General features: G+C 39.6%; 1 protein-coding gene across 1 annotated transcript; it reads left to right on the top strand.

The window, feature by feature from the left end:
• Positions 1 to 7,777: 7,777 nt before the first annotated feature.
• Positions 7,778 to 21,758, top strand: LOC118540445 (lysozyme-like protein 1). Its single transcript, XM_036099592.2, has 4 exons — positions 7,778 to 7,916; positions 8,412 to 8,570; positions 20,809 to 20,887; positions 21,689 to 21,758. Exons 1-4 carry the CDS (start codon positions 7,778 to 7,780, stop codon positions 21,756 to 21,758), a joined length of 447 nt encoding a protein of 148 aa, XP_035955485.1.
• The last annotated feature ends 352 nt before the right edge of the window (positions 21,759 to 22,110 follow it).

The following is a 22,110-nucleotide window of genomic DNA, read 5'->3' on the forward strand; positions in this document are numbered from 1 at the left end:
CCTGATGTCCTGAACCATGCCCCCCAAATTTTAGACTGGAACATTGGAGAACTTTCATTATGCATTCAGCATACATCAAAAATGTCAAAGAATAGAAACAAGAAAGAGCGAGTGCAAGATTAGTGTGGCATGAAAGACAGACCAAGGATTCGTATCCCACCCTGGCCGGGTCTCCCGGCAGGGCAGAGTGCTCCAGGGGCAGAGCTGTCGAACCTGGCTGTGTCAGTTCCAGTAGCAGTTCTAACATTTTGGAAGCCTCGGATTCCTTTGAGAATTTGGTAAATTTAGAGTCTATCGCTAGAAAAATGCACACAAATACCCCCATTTTGCATATAATTACAGGAGATTTTCAGATCCCCAGAAGCTTTGGACTAAGAATTCTAACTAAAAGATCCCTCTAGACCTTTCTGATGGATGAAGCTTTATGCTGAATGGTCTCATATTTCTTCATCAAAAGAACTACCAAACCTGCCTTGTTGCATTTGCCTCAGACTTCATTTTCTTCACCATGCTAATAAAAAGTCATCATAGTTGTAATCCCTATAAATGATGATGATAACCAGCATACGGTGAGCTCTTATATGTCAGGCAGTATTCTAACAGCTTACATGTATTATCCTACTGGGTCTTCATAGTGACCCTATTGAACGAAATGCTGTTATCAACCTATTTTACAGATGACACCACTGGGGCACAGAGGATTTAAAGTAACAAGTAGTAGGTGGCAAGTCCAGACTCTGACAGTCTGATTTCAGACCTTGCATTCTTACCCTTCTGGTTTCTTCTACTCATAAAAATGTTTCTCCCCTATACATAGCAGTAGAAACTCTAAAAACAAACACACAGAACAAAAAACAATGAACTGAAAAAAATTTTTTTAAGAAAATTGTTTTATCTTCTTTCCTTAGTATTTCAGAGAAATAATAGAGAAAAGGTTCAGAGAAAGTCTTAGCATCTTATTCAAAGGATCCATCCCTTCTCCAATTCCAGTGGCCAGTTGCCACCCATCACATCCCTGAGCTGGGTGGTCCTTGGGTCCTTCATCTCATTTTACATGGCCACAAATAAGTGGATTGAGAATCACTTATCCATTCCTTCCTGTCAGCTTATTGTAACCTATGGCAGTTTAGATGGCACAGGATGTCACCAACATGGTCCCATTTAATTAAAAATTAAGTAAGATCAGACTATATTAGTAGAGTTAATGATATTAGTCATTAATATGGTTAATTGTATTAAAATGAGGCCCTTAAATAGTAGAATCTTTGCAATAATTTGTAATGAGAAGAGGGATTTCGAAAATCTTTTGTGCCACATTTTATTGGGCTTTTCACTGGCAAAGTAGTAAAAGCGTTGGCAGATTTAAAATCATTCATTTTTAGTTTACAGTAATAAGTCCAATATGTGTGCTTGTATGTGTGTTTTTCTGACACCACCAAGCAATTCTCCCATGCTTAGCGGACCCTGCCTGGATGTCTTACAGTTTAACTCAGTTCTGACACTACCTACCTCCAGGTAGGTAGTGTCAGATCCCAAGGGTAAGGGCTCAGTCCCACAATCTGCCCTCCACCTCAGATACCAGTCACAAGACCAGATTGTCATCTGTGCTTCTGACCAACTGGCTATAAATTGGAGGCTCTAGAGACTCCCCTCCCTGGGTTTGACACATTTCCTACAGCCGCTCAGAGAACTCAGAGAAACCCTTACTTATGTTTACCAGTTTATTATAAAAAGATAAAACTCAGGAACAGTCAGATGGAAGAGATGCACAGGGCCAGGCATGGGGGAAGGGTTGTAGAGCCCCCGTGCTCTTTCTGAACACACCACTCTCCCCATATCTCCTGTCGTTCACCAACCCCGAAGCCCTTTAACACCATCCTTTTTGGGTCTTTATGAAGCCTTCATTACGTAGACACAATGAATTAAGTCATTGTCCATTGGGAATTGGACTCCACCTCCAGACACTCTCCCCTCTGGGAGGTCAGGGGAGTGGGACTGAAAATTCCAGCCCTCTAATCACAGGGTTGGTTCTGCTGGCAAATAACCCCCATCCTTTGGTGCTCTCCAAAAGTTACCTCATTAACATAAACTCAAAAACATTAACATTAAAGGGATTTGTTAGGAATATCAAGACACTTTTATCACTCTTATCGCTTAGGAAGTTCCAAGGGTTTTAAGAGCTTTGTGCCAGAAGCAGAATGAAGACCAAATATACATTTCTTATTATAAATCACAATATCACACAAGTGTTTCAAATCTGCTCAACTTTTCTGTTATAAGGGCCTATCAGCAGTTATGTGAACTAGCAGATGTTTAGACTTATTTTGGAACAATTTTGGATTTACAGAAAGGTTTCCCAGGTAGCAGAGAGTCTCCATATACCCTTTCCTCAGCTTCCTTGACGTTAACATCTGTCATATCCACAGCACATCTGTTAAAACTCAGAAATTAACATTGGCACAATGTGTTAACTACAGGCTTTATTCAGATGTCACCAGTTTTTCCAATATTGTCCTTTCTCAATTCCAGGGTCAAATCCAGGATATCACACTGTATTTAGTCATCATATCTTCTTAATCTCTGCCAGTCTGTAACAGTTTCTCAGTCTTGTTTCTCATGACTTTGGCACTTTTGAAGAGTACTGATGAGGTATTTTATAGAATGTCCTTCATTTGGGGTTTGACTTATTTTCTCATGATTAGACGGTGCTTGTAGATGCTAGGGAAGAAAACCATAGAGGTCAAGTGCCCCTCTCACACATCCTATCAGCGGGTACGTAATATCACTCCTCACTGATGAGTTTAAACTTCATCACTGGCTAAGGTGAGGTCCATCAGGTTTCTCCACTACAAAGTTACTGATTTCCACTTTCCATACTCTATCTGTTGGAAGCAAGTCACTAAATCCAGCCCCTACTCAAAGGGAGGAGAATTAAGCTCCATTTCCTGGAGGGGGGGATTATCTACATAGATTATTTAGAATCTTCTGTAAGTAAGATTTGTCCTTTTTCCCCATATATTTATTTATCCAAGCACTTATTTATATCAGTATGCACTCATAGATATTTATTTTATTTCCTGAGTTATAATCCAATATTATAGTTATTTATTTGGTTGTTCAAATTGTTCCAGCTTTGGCCATTAAAGTTCTTTCAATTTGGCTCCTCTGTCCCTTAGATATAATACACCTCTCTCTCCATCTTTCTCTTTTTAAGCACTTCCTCAATATCTAGCACTAATAAGATGCCCCAGGCTCGTCTTGCATTTTCCATGCCCCAGGCTTGAAATCAGTCAATTTTCCAAGAAGTCCTGGTTTCCTTCATTAGAGAATGATGCTAGAAGTAAGATCTGGGTCCGGAGTGTGCTCATTGCTACTGAGTGTCACATTTTCTAGGTCCTCTCGGAAGATGGAGTTAAGAAATAAATGTGTATATACTAAGTCATGTATACACACAAACCTACATTTATTTCTCTATCAAAGCTAAAAGATATATAAGTATATATATTCAATAGATATAGTGAAGATACATCCATTGAACATATGAAAGATAGGGAAAAATATAGGTCTGTGTGTATACATGTGTGTGTGCATGTGTGGATCTAGCTGAAGATAGGTATGTAGATAGATAGATAGATAGATAGATAGATAGATAGATGATAGATAGATAATCTCTGACTCTAACCCAGCACCATGGGGTTCATTCTCAATTTCTTCTTTTGCTTATTTGTAACTTCTTCCCGACAGTGTAAAATCTGGCTCCCATTATCCATAATTTACTTACTCACTTGTTTAATCCTAGTATACAGGTAAAATAGTTTTAGAATTAACTCTTACCTCTCTGAGAAACTAATTTATTATAGTGTTGATATACAGATCTTTTTGTCCTTAGACTGAAATATCCAGTGAAAACACTGTTTTCCAAAATTATCTAGATCAGTAACACTTTTCCCACCCCTTCAATGAGATTATCTCCCACATTTGTAATAGTTAGATTTGTCACAGTCTGCATTACACCCTGGGATCACCCAACATCCTGGTTGATTTTTTTAATTTGCATACAACAAAGTTCATGTGGTGCACAGTTCAATAGGTTTTGACAAATTCATAGAATCATGTATCGAATACTCCAGGACCATAGAGAATGGTTTCATTGACCTAAAATTTCCCTTGTTCATTCTCTTTGTAGTCAACCCCACCCTTAATCCTTGGCAAACACTGATCTGTTTTCAATCCCATAGTTCTGTCTTTTTCATCGTGTCACATAAATGAAATCCTATAATATAAAGTCTTTTGGGTTTTTCTTTTATTAGGCAAAATGCACTTGAAATTCATCCATGATGTGGAAATTGATAGCTTGTTCCTTTTATTGCTGAGTAGTATTCCACTGAATGGATATGCCAAGTTTTTTATAGTTTCCCCTATTGAAGGATATCTGGTTGTCTTCAGTGTTTAGTGATTATGAATAGTTGTTATAAATGTAGGTTAACTTTTCATGAGAACAGAAGTTTTCAATTCACTTGGATAAATACCAGAAGTGTGATTGTTGATGTGATTGGAAAGTCTATGTTTAACTTTGTCAGAACTGCCAAACTGTTTTCCAAAGTGACTATACAATTTTGCCTTCCACCAAGGATAAATGAGACTCCTCACTGATCTACAGCTTCTTCATCATTTTGTATTGTCTGTTTGATTTTAGTTATTCTAAGAGGTGTGAGTGGTATTTCATTTTGGTTTCAGTTTACATTCCCCTAATGCCAAAAGATGTTGACCATCTTTCTTCATGCTTATTTGCCATCTTCCTGTCTTCTCTGATGAAATGTCTGTTCAGATCACTTGCCTATGTTTTGAGTTGTGTTGCTGATCTCACTAAAAATATTTTATTAATAATAACAAATTATAATGACATTTTGTGCTATTAATATAATTTTTAAATGTTAATTTCACCTCTATCTTATCTCTTTTCAAATTTTAGTTTCGTGTATGTTTATAATTTATGTAACATTAGTACAGAAGAACATGAGTGTGATTCATAATTTGATATATACCTACTAGGGGTACGTGCTCATTATTGGTGGGATTTGTGATCAAGTTTGGAAACTGTTGCCTGAGAAAGAAGCTTGCACTTGGATGGGAGGCCCTGGTGGAGTTGAATAGTGAGGAGAGCTGTTGGGGAGGAGGAAAAAAAAGAGAGAGAGGTAAGGAAGGCCCAGAATGTGGTTATCACCCAACTCCCAAGAAATGGGATTCTAGAATCTCTGGGTAGTTGGGAACAAGAGTTAAGAATTCTTTTCTCTCTAAGGCTCTGAAGAAAGATTCCTGGTTGAAGACAGATCACTTGTGCCTTGTAAGAATCAGAGATGGCTTCATGGGGTGCAGGAAGCTCATGTGAGCTGCCAATCACTGATTGAGTAAGTAGAGCAGTATTCCTTTCACAGAATTACCTGAGCAGGCTCTCTGGGGCAGGCCCCAGGAATCTGCCTTTTTGATAAGACCTGAAGTATTCCAATGAAGCCACCTGTCCCAAAGAACCAGCAATGGCAACCTCTAGCTTGAAGGACACCAAACATTGTGTTTGGGGCTACCACTGCTGTGGGGTCTTGTTTTGTTTTGTTTGCTACCAGTGCGATTCTAAGGCAGGAGATGGAAACCAACCTAACTGGTAAGCTCTGCATAGTAAACCTCATGTGTCTCCCTCTCAGTGCCTGGCATATAACTCACTGCTTACATCACGGACCATTCCTGAAAAGGGCCAGATAATAAGTATTTTAGATTTGTGGTCCATATTTTCTCTAACACAACCACTCAACCCTGCGAAAAGCAGCCATACACTCTATATTACCAAATGGGCATAGCATTGTTCCAATAAAACTTTACTTACAAAAGCAGGCCTGGTTTGCTGACCCTTGTTATTCACCAGTATGTATTCTATATACCCTAGATGACGTGTAGTTACCTTATTGCTTACTTTATTTTTTTAAAAGATTTTATTTATTTATTTATCAGAGAGAGAGAGCACGAGCAGGGGGAAGAGTAGAGGGAGAGGGAGAAGCAGGCTCCCCACCAAGCAGGGAGCCCGATGCGGGGCTCGATCCCAGGACCCTGGGATCATGACCCGAGCCGAAGGCAGACGCTTAACCATCTGAGCCACCCAGGTGCCCCTGCTTAGTTAAAGACTTCATAGTGATTCTTCTTCTGGCCCTTCTGAATACTCAGCCCTGATTTTAGCCTCACCTCTTAATTGGAGAATGTAACTCTAAGAGAGGAAACTAATAACTTTAGAAATTTCTAGGTGGGGCAGAAAATGATGCTGGGTGAAAATATGTATGAATATCACGTTCAGTATCAGAAATTTCACTCCACCCCTATCCCAGCAAGGTTGCCATATTTGGGGAAGACACTGCTTCAAGAGAGGAAGCACTTCTAGAAAACCAATAGCCAGCAAGGCATGGAAATCTCTGTCACTTAATTTGTAAGTGGAAGGCAGTTCAAACAATTCAGTGGGGGTCTCTTTATGGCCTCTTTACTCCATCACCAACACTTCCCTCCTCTCATGACCCATGGTCATCAGTCCCCCTTGCTCATCGGTCAATACCATGACTTTTAGGGGGGCCCACGAAGTAGCGATGAAAGAACTCAGAAAAACATTGCATTTGCAATATAACACTGATAGTTTTGAAACAATGCTTCCACATTTGGAGCAGTATTAAGAGATTGGATGAAAGACAAGGTGCTAAATCTTCTTGCTTCAATAAAGCCTCAAATAATAAATCTTAAAGTTGTCCATGCAGACCCGTGTGTATTTCATCTCTGGTTGAAACTGGGGTGTGTGTTTCCACATATATAGAGAATGCTTCACTCTCCGTATTCTATTTTTTTCTATTCATAGAACAAAAATGAGAATCCTGGGTATGTATCACCCCCTGTGATTTCTAACTAGACATCAGTGAAGGAGGGTTCATTTCTGTGCTTGCCCAATCCCAGGAACATAATAGCATTTACTTGAAAGTGACCATGTAGGGGCGCCTGGGTGGCTCAGTCATTAAGCGTCTGCCTTCAGTTCAGGTCATGATCCCAGGATCCTGGGATCGAGCCCCACATAGGGCTCCCTGCTCTGCGGGGAGCCTGCTTCTCCCTCTCCCACTCCCCCTGCTTGTGTTCCCTCTCTCACTATGTCTCTCTCTGTCAAATAAATAAATAAAATCTTTAAAAAAAAAAAAAAGAAAGTGACCATGTAGAAAAGTATCTGCACTCATTCCTTCCTTGTACTGTATATTCCTGTACTTTGGTTTCCCCCATGCTGGTTCTGAATGATTAAAAGAAACAGGAAGTAGAGGGATGGGCAAAATGGGTGCAGGGGAGAGGGACACACAGGCTTCCAGGTATGGGATGAATAAATATTCACAGGAATAAAAGACACAGCAAAGGTAATATAATCGATACTGTAATAGTGGTATATGGTGACAGACGGGTAGCTGCACTTGCACTGAACATGGCACAATGTATAAACTCATAACTTGTCAAATTACCATGTTGTGCACCTGAAACTAATGTAACACTATCAATTATAATGGAGAAAACAGTTTTTTAAAATTTAAAAATTCAAATAAATATAAATAAAATGAAAGTAACAGAAAACATCTAGGCAGAGCCACCCACAACCGTGGCAGAATTTAAGTTCTCAGTGGCAACAGACTGAATCTTAGGACTCAGGACAAAGCAAGATTGTTTGACCTGGTCTCCTGATCTTTCACAGGCTCCGCTTCCAACAGACCTGGGGATGAAGACTGCCATCATCTTGGCCCTGATTGGCTGCCTGGTCACGGTCACTGAGCCCAAAGTCTACACTCGCTGCAAACTGGCAAAAATATTTTCGAGGGCTGGCCTTGACAATTACCAGGGCTTTAGCCTTGGAAACTGTGAGATTTCTTCCTTCCTGTTCTTTTTCTACCTTTGATCTCCCTGCTGAGATTCCAAAGTCTCCCCAACCCCCCAACTTTGGCTTGTCCCCAGCTCTTCCATTCACTGCCCCCCTCCCCAGGGACACCTGCTAGCTATCCATAAGTTCTCCTCAAATGATGCTCTCTGGGGCACCTCTCCTCCTCCCTACCCGTCATGTCCTCACTCCTGGAGTCCTGCGTGAATGATACCAGCAAGGGAAGGAGAAAACAATGCCCCCCCTTGCTGGCTTGGTAGGGACAGACCTGACTTCCGGCCTAGTCCAGGCGCAGCCGCTGACTAGGTGTGCAGCTTCGGAAGTGCCCCATGGGTGTGCTACTTGCCCTGTCCCTCCCCAAGGTCTGTTGGGACCACAGCGTTATTGTAACATGTATAAGGGAGCTCTCCTCTAAGAGCAGAGCTGGAGAAAAAAATGCATTTCTTTTACTGGCATTTCTGGCTTTCTCTCCCTCTAGGGATCTGCATGGCCTACTATGAGAGCCACTACAATACAACAGCTCAGACTGAGCTAGAGGATGGGAGCATTGACTACGGCATTTTTCAGATAAACAGTTTCACGTGGTGCAGACGGGCTAAGCTACAAGAGAGGAACCACTGTCACGTTGCCTGCGCAGGTACGGTTTTGATTTTCCAAAAATAATGTTCTCAGGAGTAAAAGCAGGAAAGCTGATAATGGAATGTCTACCCATTTTCTGCTTTGACAAAAACTTGGAGTAGATGTGCAAGTAGGTCTATACCCTGCCAATAAATTATTCAACAGTTCTCCAGGGTGACACTCACAGTCCTGTGGCCTACTTGCCCAAAGATGACTTATTCCTTCTAGGATGGTTTTTGTGAAACAACCATAAAAATGGAGGGGTGGAAAAAGGACCTTATTCTTTCATGCATAGAGACATTAAATATGTTCAATAAGAAGGAGAAAGCTGCTTGCCAACTGCTTTCCATAAAGCAATTTACTCAAAGTATGCGTTTATACTTCTTTGTAGAGAACGAGACAAATAAATACACTTTACATTTCTTAAACAGTAGAAATTAAGCTAGAATTCACTTCCAAGGCTTCTACTTCAATCATTTAAGAAATATATGTGTGCACAGAACTGAGGCTGGCAGAAAGCATCAGACATGAATTCAGGTATTTGGAAAAAGAATATATGCTTTAGGAAGTTAAAGGACTATAAACAGGTGTGGGTTGAGTGTTGCGGACTTCAGAGGACAAAGACATCATTGATAATGTCATGGAAAGTCTTGTAGACACAATGATATTTGATCTAAGACTTGGAAGATAGGTAAGATTTGGACATTCAGAGATAGATAAGAGTCATTCCAGGTAAAGAGAACAACAAAAGCCAAAAGATGCATGGTGGGAAGAAGGTATGGGGCACACACAGGGAGCAGTGAGACATTTGTGTTATCTGGAACAAAGGGGATGTGAAGACAAGTAACAGGACATGGGGTTGGAGCAGTTGATTACTACCTGACTCTGAAGGGCCTGGGAAGCCAGGTAAGACGTATGTACTGATTTCTGCCTGCAATAAGAAATCAGTAGAGGTCATTGATTAAGCATTGCTCCAGAAGGATTAATCTGCAAGCAGGGTATGAGATATTGCCATTGCAAGTGGTGAGGTGAGAGATAGAAAGACCTGAATGATGGTCATGGCTGGGGGCATGGAGAAGAACAGGCAAGAGATGCTCAACAGATCCTGCCCTCTCTCTACAACATAAGCTCCATGAAGGCAGGAATTTTATCTGTTTGGTCACTGATACATCCTCAATGCCCAGAGGGGTGCCAAGCCAGAGTTTTGGAATTCAAAAGATATTCATTAAATAAATGAATAGAAGGGGGGAGCCTGGGTGGCTCTGTCATTAAGTGTCTGCCTTCGGCTCAGGTCATGATCCCAGGGTCCTGGGATCGAGCCCCGCATCGGTCTCCCTGCTCAGCGGGAAGCCTGCTTCTCCCTCTCCCCCTGCTTGTGTTCCCTCTCTCACTGTGTCTCTCTCTGTCAAATAAATAAATAAAATCTTTAAAAAAAATAAAAAATAAATAAATAGGTAGATAGTTAGAAGGAATGAGGAGCAAGGGTGAAGACAAAGAGTTATAAGATATTCTGTGACAAACTCCTTACGAGCAGGAAATAAACTTTTAATTTCTCTTTGACACAAACAGGATAATCAGTACGTATGTTTGAATGTATGAATGATTGAACAATGTGTTAATTTTCTAATAAGTTTTCCCTACACCTACTTTACAAGAGAATGCTCACTAACTCCTGAAGCAGATCATACAATTGTCAATCAATTCCTAATTTAGAACATTTTTCTGTTAGGCCAAAATCTACCTCTTTCTAGCTTTCTTCCATTAATTCTAGTTTTTCCTTCTGGATTTATTTAAAACAAATTTGCTCACTTTTATACATAGAAACTTATTAAAAGCTTGAACATGACTAGTAGATATTTCTTATCTTTACTTTCTTACCTTCTGGGCTAAAACTAGTTCAGTATTTTTACCTTCCTAGAGGTATGACTTTTAAACCTCTCCCCATCCATGGCCAATTTCATTAGCAGTCCCCAAGAGCTTGCCAATGGAGTCTTCCAGTTAACCACAACAACTGGACATGTACATTTTTAGAAGTTGAAAAGCAGGAGGACAAGTACTGGCTAATTTAGTAATTAGAGAAATTTGAGTCCTACTGACAGTGGGAAAGCCAAGAAGCAACCATAGAATCCTAAAAGGGCTCAGAAATCAGCAGGATCAGCTAATTCTGGAAACTGGAATGAAAATAGGTAGAAAATAAGAGGATTGATGGGAAGTCCAATTAAGCAGCATCTAGACCATCAGATTCCCTTCCTGACTCCATTCAGCTACTGACTTCTCATCCCCAGTCCTGGCAGAATACTGGAGCTTTCCTTTCTGAACAGAGTAAGTAGAAAGTCTCTCAACTGAGGGACCTCAACAACCTGTGAAAGTGAGAGTTCCATACTGAAGACATGGGAGATTAAAGTTTCCATAGTCCCAGGCACCTTCCTCCACTTAGATCCTAGAATGATGGAAATCAGGCTAGACTCTCCAGAAGGGAAGATTCTGTTCTGGAGATTTCACACAGATGAAAAGGACATAGCTAAAGATTCTGAGTAGGAGCTCTCCATGAACAAAACTAGCCAGACTTCCCCTATAGGGAGATACACAGTTGAAAATCCCCGTGTCTGTGTACAGAACTCCTAATCAGCTTTTTAGTCTCTCTTTCTTAAATAAGTGCAGATAAACAAGGATCATCAGACTTCATATAAGTGTCATTGACATGAAAGAATGGGACAAAACAAAACAAAAAACAAAATCAGATAAAAGTAACTTGTTGAAAGCAGAGATTATATAGGGAAATGAAAATTTCAAATGAAAAAGGGAAGTGTCATTGATATTTTCAGCTAGATAACATGTCTTATCAATGAAACAAGAAAAGGATGCTTTATTAAAAAAGAAATACTTGGAGAAAAGCTCCTAGAAATTCAAAATATGATTACAGACACACAAAAAAACTCAATAGAAAAGTTGGAAGATAAGATTAAGGAAATCTCTCTAAAAGCAGAATGAAAAAGAAAGAGATAGGTGGAAAATAGGAGAAATAAAGATACGATAAATAAATGGATCTGAATAATACAAGTTTCAGCAGGATAGAAGAGAAACAGTAGATAGAATGAAATCTTTAAAAAGCATTTCCAGAACTGAAGGGCATGTGTTTCCAATTTATAGGATCCATCACATAACCAGTACAGTCGATTAACATAGATTCACACTAAGGCACATCCTCATGAAATTTCAGAAAACTAGAGAGAAATAAAATACAATATAGTCTTCAAAGAAAGAGTAAAACGTGTTCCATACAAAAGCTCAAGCATCAGAGTAGTATCAGACTTCTCAATATCAATATTAGAAGCTAGAAGAAAATAGAGTAATGTCTTTAAAATCTTGAAGAAGAATTATTTCCAAACTAAAATTTTATGCTAGCTGAATCGTCAATATGTTGTGAGTGTAGAATGAATATATTTTGAGACAAGCAAGTTGTCAAAAAATTTACCTTCAATAGAAAGAATCCTGACTGGAAAACCACTAACTCAAACTAAGTACTACAAGAATTTTTTAAAAGGGGCTACTTACAGAAGCGTTGTCAGATTGCAGGGAACCCCCAGGAAGGAATGAAGTAAAGGATTAGAAACAGCAGATCATTACTAACCCCTGGCCCAAGTGGGAATGGAGAGAGAGCTGTGACCCCTACCCAGATACAGTCTGCATGGAGAAGTCTACCTTATAGGAGTTGTGACCTTCAATCAAGGGACACAGTTTGTTCTTAGTGATTTGACAGAAAAAAAGGCTGAGGAAATATATATATCCCAGCTTCACTGTCCTTTTCCCTTGCAATCTCCTACTAACACTCGTTGTTCAACTCTGCCAGAGGTCAGAGGACAGCGGAGGTCTACTGATGTCATCCATGTAGATCAGCCTCTTAGTGCACAGAGCAAGGTAAAAGAGGATAGAGGGTGGCTCAGTGGGGGCAATGAAAAGATATTTAGCACAGAACTTTTGGAGAAGGTGTTGCATTAAAAGGATAAAGTAAACCAAGAAATAGGAAGACATAGATCCAGGAAACAAGAGATTTCAATAAAGGAGAGAGGCAAAGGGAATGCCCAAGATGATTATGAGGGATGATCCCAGGATGAATTTTTATAGTTGATTTCTAAATTGATTCTGTTGTAGTCAGAGACTATAGTGTATATGGTTTCAAACCTTTGAAATGATTTGAACCTTATTTTGTGGTATAGACCTAGGATCACCATACAGTATATAATTATGGTGAATATGCATTTGAAAAAATAATGTGTATTCTACAATTATTAGGTGGATATTCTATACCATCTATATATGTATATGTACTCTATAATATATACGTATATTATATACTTACTTATTTTCTTATTTTATTAAATGATGAGAAAGATGTATTGAAATCTCCAACTATAATTATAATTTTATGTATTTCTCCTTTCAGCTTTGTCATTTTTGAAGCTCTGTTATTAGGTACATACACATTGAGATTGTTAAATCTTCCTAATGAGTTGACCCTTTTATCATTAGTGCCAGTGCCCCTCCTTAACTCTGATAATATTTCTTATCCCAAAATCTACTGTACCTGATCGTAATATAGTGACTCAGTTTTCTTTGCATGATATATTTATTTCCATTCTTTTACTTTTAATTTATCTGTATCTTTACATTCACTGTGAATTTCTTATAGGCAACACATAGTTAGGTGTTGCTTTTATATCCAGTCCAACAATTTCTGCTTTTCATTAGGAATTTTTAGAACAGGGGTCAGCAAACTTTTTCTAAAAGGGCCAGATAGTAAATTTTTTAGGCTTGTGTGCCTATACAGTCTCAGCTGTAACTATCCAACTCTCCGTGTAGCACAAAAGCAGTCATAGACAAGATGTAAATGAATAAGCATGGCTGTGTTCCACGAAACGTTTATTTAGAAAAACAGAGGGTAGGCCTGTGGGCCATAGTTTGCTGAACCTTGGTTTAGACCATTTATATTTAATGTAATTACATATGGTTACTTTAAAATCCACTGTCTTGGGCGCCTGGGTGGCTCAGTTGGTTAAGCAACTGCCTTCGGCTCAGGTCATGATCCTGGAGTCCCGGGATCGAGTCCCGCATCGGGCTCCCTGCTCAGCGAGGAGCCTGCTTCTCCCTCTGACCCTCCCCCCTCTCATGTACTCTCTCTCATTCTCGCTCTCTCAAATAAATAAATAAAAATCTTTAAAAAAAAAAAATAAATAAAATCCACTGTCTTGTTTTTTGTTTTTGTGCTGTCTGTTTTTGGTTCATTTTTTTCTGCTTCTTTTGGATTACTGAATATTTTTCAGTATTCTCTTTTATTTCCTCCATTGGCTTATTAACTACACTTCTGTATTATTTTTAGTGGTTACTCTAGGGCTTACAATATGCATCATCTTCTCACATTCTACCTTCAAATAGCATTATGCCACTTGACATATAAACATGAGTTTTATGACAGTATACTTCTATTTCCCCATCTCATCTTTTATGCGATGTTGCTCTGCACTTTCCTTCAAGTTATACACCTCATGCATTTTTGCCTTAAAAGGATCTCTTTATATTTGCCACATATTTACCATTTCCAACACTCTTCATTCCTTTGGTGGATTCATTTGGGTAGGCAGGTAAGAGATATCACTTTCCTCTACCTAAAGAATATCCTTCAGGGGCTTCTGAGTGGCTCAGTCGGTTAAGTGTCTGACTCGTGGTTTTTGCTCAGGTCATGTTCTCAGGGCTGGGATATCAAACCACACTAGAGCCCAGCTAGAGCCCAGCTAGAGCCCAGCTAGAGCCCAGTTAGAGCCCCCTTGGGCTCTGCCTTTAGTGGAGAGTCTGTTTCCCCTCTCCCTCTCCCTCTGCTCCTCTCCCTGTTCATGCACCCCCTCTCCTTCTCATTCTCTCTCTCTCTAAAATAAATAAATAAATCTTTTTTTTTTTTTTAAGAATATCCTTCAATATTTTTTTGGAATGGAGGTCTACTAGAAAACATTCTCTCAGCTTTTGTCTATCAGAAAGTGTCTATAGGGCACCTGGGTGGCTCAGATGGTTAAGCGTCTGCCTTCGGCTCAGGTCATGATCCCAGAGTCCGGGGATCGAGTTCCACATCAGGTTCCCTGCTCCGCCGGAAGTCTGCTTCTCCCCCTGCCTCTCTCTCTCTCCCTCTCTCTGTCTCTCATGAATAAATAAATAAAATCTTTTTAAAAAAGTGTCTATATTTCACTTTCTTCTTTGAGGGATATTTGCTTTCTATATAAAATTTTAGGCTGGCAGATGTTTTTCTCTCATTTTGTTAAAGATAACCCTTTGTCTTCTGGCTCACCTTGTTTATTATGAGAAATTGGTGATTTTCTTATTTGTATCCCGTGTGTAATGTCTCTTTTTTTCTCTACCTGCCTTTAAGATTTCCTTTCAATCTCCAGTTTTCAGCACTTTGATTATGATGTGTGTTTTCTTATTTATCTTACTTGATGTTCATTAACATTTTGGATCCCTGAGTTCATAATTTTCATCTTTTCTCCTTCTAAAACTTGAATGATACATGTATTAGATTATTTGATGTTGTCCCACAGGTCACCAAGGCTCTTCATTTTTTTCAATCTTTTTCCCTTTGTGTGTTTTATTTTCAATATTTTCCATTGTTATATCTTTGAGTTCTCTGATCTTTTTTCTGAAGTGCCTAATCTATTAAATTCATTAACTGAATGTCTTATTTCAGAGATTGTATATTTTCAGTGCTAGGTAATTGCTTTATATATTTCATTTCCCTCATTTTATTCATGTATTTCTTTAAGTCCTTGATATAAATAAGCATATTTATAAATTGTTTTAAATTCTTGCCCGGTAATTCAATCAACTGTGTCATTTCTGGGTCTTAACATTGACTGATCTTTCCCCTGGTTGTGGGTCACATTCGTATGCCTCTTTGCACATACAATAACATTTTGTTGGATACTAAAGATAGTATATATTACATTTTTAAGTGTCTGGATTGTTTTCTTCCTTTAAGGAGTGTTGGATTTCATCCTGGCAAGTAGTTAATTCTGATTAGCTTGACCCTTTTAAGACTTGCTTTTAAATTGTGGTAGGGAAGTTTGAGAGTCATCTTTATGGTGGGGCTAATTTAATGCTACTACCAAGGCATGGCTTTTCTAGTGTCTTTTCAATGTCCAGGGGTTCACCAACATTTCTCCCTCCTGACTAGTCAGAAATCAAATGTCTCCCAGCCCTGTGTGAGCTCTGTGATTGTACAGGTTCCTGGTAATTGTTTTCTAGCTAGCTTCATGGAGTTTTACTCTTTGCAAGCCCAGTTTAAGCCTTCAGCCAAAGACTCCGTGGAATCCCCATGAGGATTTCTGGTGTTCTCCTTCTGGGTGGCCCCTTACTCTCAGGTATTCTTCTCCACAAATTGCAGCTCCCTTAGCCTCTTATCTCTGTCTCCTCCACTTAAATTGCCATCTCCTGCCTGGGTTTTACCTTTCTGGTCTGGCAAGTGCCTCTGGGCAGAAAGTCATGGTAATCATAAGACTCCCCTCATTTTGTTTCTATCTCTCAAGGGTCATGATCCTGCCTTGTCTTTTGCCTAACATCTGAAGATAACGTGCTCATATATTTTGTCTAGTTTTCTAGTTGTTTACAGTGGGAGAGAAAATCTGTTACTCCATCATGGCCATGCTTGACTTTACATGCAGTTGACTAATTTAATATTGTTCAATTTAGTTTCAAATAAGGAAGTCTGGGGCAAACATATATCTGTAAGGCAATCTTGAATTCTAGGAAATTAAAATGTTGGACGATTCATGGTTAGAGGTGAAGGAACACTCCTATCTGCTTTCTCATCATAAAGAGCATGGGATTTTTAGAGACAGCTTTAAAATAGAAAACAGGATGTTGGTTTTATATCCTAATCACCCCTTAGTAGCTGGCCTCCCTCAGCCTCAGGCCAGAGAAGCTTTAATTATGGTCAATGTCATTCTGTCCCATGTATTACAGAAGTAGAGATATTTGTCATGGGAACCTGGAAACAAGTTAGCATTATGGTCTCTTTAGGAGAAACATGACATTTCATATATGTACGGGTTACGTGCACCTCCTGCCCATCTTCCAAAGCTATGCCTTCTCCTCAATCCCATACCCAAGTCTATTTCCAAAATTCCAGCTTACCTTCCCCAAACTATTTGGACAGAATATTTTTATATATACATATATATAAACATACATATATGTTTACACACAAATAATAATATAATATTAATCTTTATTTTCCTCCAACAGCATAGACCTCTTTAAAGTAGGAGATGTTTACGGAAAAGGACGGTGATTGTTGTCTCTTGTATCTAGTCTCTTCCACTTATATTAATCTCTATTTCTCAGCAGCTGGGTATCCGAGTTGGCTTTTGTCACTTCAGAGTGGAAGGAGATGTAAACTGTGGGCATGATAGTGATACTGTAGGTGGGAGGCAGGAGGATGCTGGGGAGAGACAGACTTTGAAGCAGAACTAACTTACCTGAAAATAAGTAGTTCTTTCCGTGTAGATTGTTGCTGTTTTCTGTTGTTGATGTGGGAGAATAAGCTATTCAGTTGAATAATGCTTTGCTGTTCAACAGAACCCTTTGACTGCAGAGACTTGTCTATTTAAAGTAAATTGAGCAGAAGCAATTCTTGGCATGGATCCTTAGAACTACTTGCTCTCTTGACTCATTTCTGCCCCTCTGCTGCCCCTCTGTGGCAATTTCATTGTGTCTTCACATCTCAGCACATCAGTCTTGTTTCCCAGCCCCCATCTTCCTTAACGTATTTTCCTAAGCAAATTCAAAGTCGTGTCCAACTAGCACTTTCAAGACATCTCATTAGGGTAACAAAAAGCTACAGCAAAGTGAGAGACTGACAAACAAACTACAAGGTCCCCACCACATGGGCCTGAGCACCTAATCTCATCAATGGTACACAGCATCCCCAGCCAAGCAAACTGCCTTACCCCAAACACAAGCCTTCCACAATGTGTACATGCCTCTGGTGTGCTCCAGTCCTGGCATGATAGAATACTCTCTACTTCTTCCCACTATGTATAGTCTGTTTCCTTCCCACCCCTTGAGGCCCCACTGGACCCACTTCTCCTAGGAAATAGGCTCCAACAACTTTCAAACACGAACGGTATGTCAGCTCTTACCAAGCATTTGTGCACACAAAATAAAGTGTTTCTAGGTAATTTGAACATGTAACAGATACCAAGCACTTAAGTTTGGATCATCTCTTAATAAATAATTACTTGAAAAATGAACAAAGTACTTATATTTCTTTATCAACTTCATTAGCATATAGTATTCCATAGCATCCAAAGATTCCAGGTATCTTTGCTTAAGTGTCTGTGTTGGAAGGAAGTAGTCGAGGACAATAGAAGTTAAGCCCTAAGTTTGAATGCAGGCTCATTTACTGAGTATGGACCTCAGTTTAAAGGGCTAATCATGGTACTCACCCACATAGTTGTTCCGAGGCTGAACGGAGATAATACATGAAGAGACTTAACGTGAGCTTGACACACAGTAAGTTTTCAATAAAGGTTGGCTCTTATTAATAGCGACTACTATTCTAACTACTTATCTTTCTAGAAATAAGGCAAAAGACATAATCTAACAAAGCTTTAGTTTTCACTGTGTATCAAATGCTAGTGAATTTGCATATTGTCTCAATTTGTTATCACCTATAGGTCCTATCTTTTGTTAATTTTCTTTTGGTTAATAGAAGTTTTTTTTTTTTTTAATATTTAATTTATTTATTTGACAGAGAGAGAGAGAGATAGCAAGAGCAGGAACACAAGCAGGGGGAGTAGGAGAGGGAGAAGCAGGCTTCTTGCCGAGCAGGGAGCCCGATGAGGGACTCGATCCCAGGACCCTCAGATCATGACCTGAGCCAAAAGCAGACACTTAATGACTGAGCCACCCAGGTGCCCCTAGAAGTTTGTTTTAAATTAAAAAAAAAAAAAAAGATTTAGAATGAATTTGCTTAAAAGAAATCTATCATTACCTTTATCTTTTAGCTAAGCTTATCTGAAAAAGCAACCTAATTAGCAACTAAACTGGCATACTCAAGAAAAAACTTAATTTTCAACTGAGTTTACAAAATAATTTTGTATTGTAGTGATCTATTTAGGCTAACATTATTCTTTTTGGTTATATTTTTCTGAAAATCAAAATAATACATTTCTATTGTAAAAAGTTTAGAAATATGCAGTGAAGATTTAAAAGCACTGGTGATCCCACAACTCAGAGCTAAACCTTCAAATATTGGTGACTATAACTATCTTTTTATTTTCTCTCTCAACCAATGTTGTCCAATAGTACTTTCTGTGATGATGGAAATGTTCTCTGGCTATCCACTATGAGAACCACTAGCCACGATAAAGATGCTATAAAGCATCTGAAATGTAGTGAGAACAACTGCGAAACTGAAGTTCTAATTGTATCGATTAATTTAAATTTAAATAGTCCCATGTATCTAACGGCCACCATATTGGACTGTGTAGCTCTAGGAGGATATTTTCTACAATATTGTGAACCTTACACTGGGAACATTTTCCACTATTATGAAATCATGTCAACACACGATTTTAAATGGCACCTTATTTCATTCTATGGAGGTATTATTATTAATGTGATCTAATTATAAGATCTAATTATAAGGCAATTAGATCTTTTCCATTTGGAAGTAAATTTCCTCTTGTAAACAAAGCTACAATAAACTACTTTGTAAATAAATCTTTGTCTAGATTCATAAGTAGTTCCTTAAGATAGATCCAGAAAGAGAAATTACTAGGCAAGAAGATAAGAGCCACTTTAAGGCTCTTGACACATTCTATTAAATTGTTTTCCTGAAAAGCTGAACTCATTATACTCTTACCACAAGCACTGAAGAGTGCCTATGTCATTGCACCCTTGTCAACATGGAGCATTACCTTGTCCTTTAAAAAATCTTTGCTTAGGGGCACCTGGGTGGCTCAGTTGTTAAGTGTCTGCCTTCTGCTCAGGTCATGATCCCAGGTCCTGGGATCGAGCCCCGCATCGGGCTCGCTGTTCGGCAGGAAGCCTGCTTCTCCCTCTGCCTCTCCCCCTGCTTTTGTGCCCTCTCTCGCTGTGTCTCTCTCTGTCAAATAAATAAATAAAATCTTTAAAAAAAAATAAAAATAAAAATCTTTGCTTAATTGATAAATAAAAATGATATCAAATGGTGTAGGCTTTTGTGTCTTTGATTGGTGGTGGTGATGGGCAGAGAGGTGGACTTCCCAGATTCCCTTTGAAGGGAAGGTGTCTGGCTCCAGTGGCATCTGTATGATTTGCAGACAGTTTACCTGGCACCTTCTTCAGTGTCGTTTTAGCTGCAGAGGAGTGCGCCATCCAACACTGTGCCCCTCTGGGGCAGTCCACACCCAGGGACTAAGTGAGGGGGAGTCATACGGACTTAGCCTTTTGGGCACCCCTTGGGCAACTTCGATGGGCCTGCATCACAACAGGACACATCCATCTGCCCAGTCCAGCTTTTGCCCCCTTTCTTTCACAGATGTGGATCTCTTATAAATACTCTGCACCCCAAGCCCATGTCTGCATTTACTTCTGAAAAACCCACCGTGCAACAGAAGTGATGTTTGACTTTATATTTATTTGCCTTTTTCTGTCATGTTTGCATGGAGGATTTTGAGGCCACTTCTGGGCAAGCAGGAAAGAATGCTAAGACCAGTGAATTCATTGGCAATCAGAAGATCTGTTATGTCAGAAAGCCATAAAAAAACTAACAAAGACTAATGTGTCTGGCATAAAAATTTTTGCATATAAAAAACACCTTGGATTGATTTTTTTTATGCAAAAAACTGGAAAGTTAAATAGACAAGTTTACTATTTACTTATAAAGAGATCGTGTGTGTCAAAGCATCCGAAGTAGAGGAAACACTGTACTGTCCTCTTACTTATGTATTTCTTTAGGACACAGAAAACATTCTCCGCCTGTGTCTATTCTAAACACATTTCCAAAAACCCTACAGGACTGAAATTTCAAGAAGCCCAGATGTGGCTACTCTAGAAATTTAAAAAGAAAATTCTTTGATTTGTGAAGAAGCTCAACAAAAATAAGAATATGGTTCATAGTTCTTCCCACCCTCCTGTTCCAACAAACAGTGAGAAAAGTGAAGAAAACCTGATCGGGGCTTCCCCTCAAATAACAGTCTCAGCTAATACTATTCTCCTCTCTCTTATAGCCTTGATCACGGATGACCTCACAGATGCAATTATCTGTGCCAAGAAAATTGCCAAAGAGACAGAAGGGATGAACTATTGGTAAGAGTCTTTCCTTGGCAGACTTTGGCTGACGTGGCTAAAACCGACACTGTCCATTCATCACGCCCAGCGAGCACTGACAAACTCACCTCTGCAGAGAGGTCCGACGATGGTAATGTGACCTTGTCTCTACCCTGCCCCGTGAGTGTGTGGGTGGACAGCGAACACCGCGAAAGGGGTTTCTACGGGGACGAGAGACGGTATGAGTCATGGTCATTTGCAATTGTTTTTCACATTAAGGTATTCCAAACAACAGAGCAAGAAGTGCTTTCTAATGTGAATTGCCAGTGAAAGCAATACAAGAGAGGAGAAAAGGTTGAGTTTGCTCTCCACTTGGACAAGATCTTGGAGGGCTAGGGCAACATTTTGTGCGGGGAGAGAACAGGCAGCAGCGAGAGAAAAATGACCATGTCAGTTACACCATACATTAGCAGGAAACTTCCCGAGGACGGTGCAGAGACATGGTTTCTGGTGCTCGAAGTAATCTGAGGCTGGGTTTCCTGTGAACATTGCTAATCAGGCCACCCACTTGGGGAACCCAAATTTTCAGAGGTGTTGGTGTTGAACTAAATGACCCATCCTTATAAAAGCTGTTTACCTGTTACTAAGGCTAATAAGGGCTAGGAGAAAACCTAGGAGAGAAAAGTCTTAAGGCAAAAGGATAGGGTCGTTAGATCTCAGAAACAAAACTAAATCCTGGGCACCGCTTACAGTTTTGGTTAATTACCTATGGTTTCAAACCTACGAATATTTGGATTGTCATGTTTCTTTCTGTTGCTCCTACTTCCCTCTCCTCCTTAGGCAAGGCTGGAAGAAACACTGTGAGGGCAAAGACCTGTCTGAGTGGAAAAAGGGATGTGAGGTTTCATGAATTGGAACTGGACCCAGGATGCTCTGCAGCCACTCCCTAGGATTTGTCACCCTTTCCCCCCTTCCTCCCAAAATTCCTTCTCGAAGTTGGAGAGGGAAAACTAATTTATAGTTTTAAGGAATTAAATATTTCTATTTAACTATCTTTACTTACACTGACTTTATTTAAGTGATGTCACAAAAGCACAGTGGTGAGATTTGGAGTCACTTGCAAAACATTCTAGCCCCAGAAGGAACAAACCTACCGCTTCATTCTAAGGATTACTGGCTCCTGTGGCCCTGAAATGGCTTTTCATTTAAAAAGAAGACTCCCGGGGCACCTGGGTGGCTCAGTCGGTTAAGCAACTGACTCT

The sequence above is a fragment of the Halichoerus grypus genome, chromosome 6 (assembly GCF_964656455.1).
Source record: "Halichoerus grypus chromosome 6, mHalGry1.hap1.1, whole genome shotgun sequence".
In the NCBI taxonomy this organism is placed as follows: Eukaryota; Metazoa; Chordata; class Mammalia; order Carnivora; family Phocidae; genus Halichoerus; species Halichoerus grypus.

Excerpts from the sequence above, each read along its gene's own strand:
- LOC118540445 (XM_036099592.2), top strand. The coding sequence starts at position 7,778 with ATGAAGACTGCCATCATCTTGGCCCTGATTGGCTGCCTGGTCACGGTC. Across the intron at positions 7,917-8,411 it reads GGGCTTTAGCCTTGGAAACT|GGATCTGCATGGCCTACTAT; the intron begins GTGAGATTTCTT and ends CTCTCCCTCTAG. Across the intron at positions 20,888-21,688 it reads ACAGAAGGGATGAACTATTG|GCAAGGCTGGAAGAAACACT; the intron begins GTAAGAGTCTTT and ends TCTCCTCCTTAG.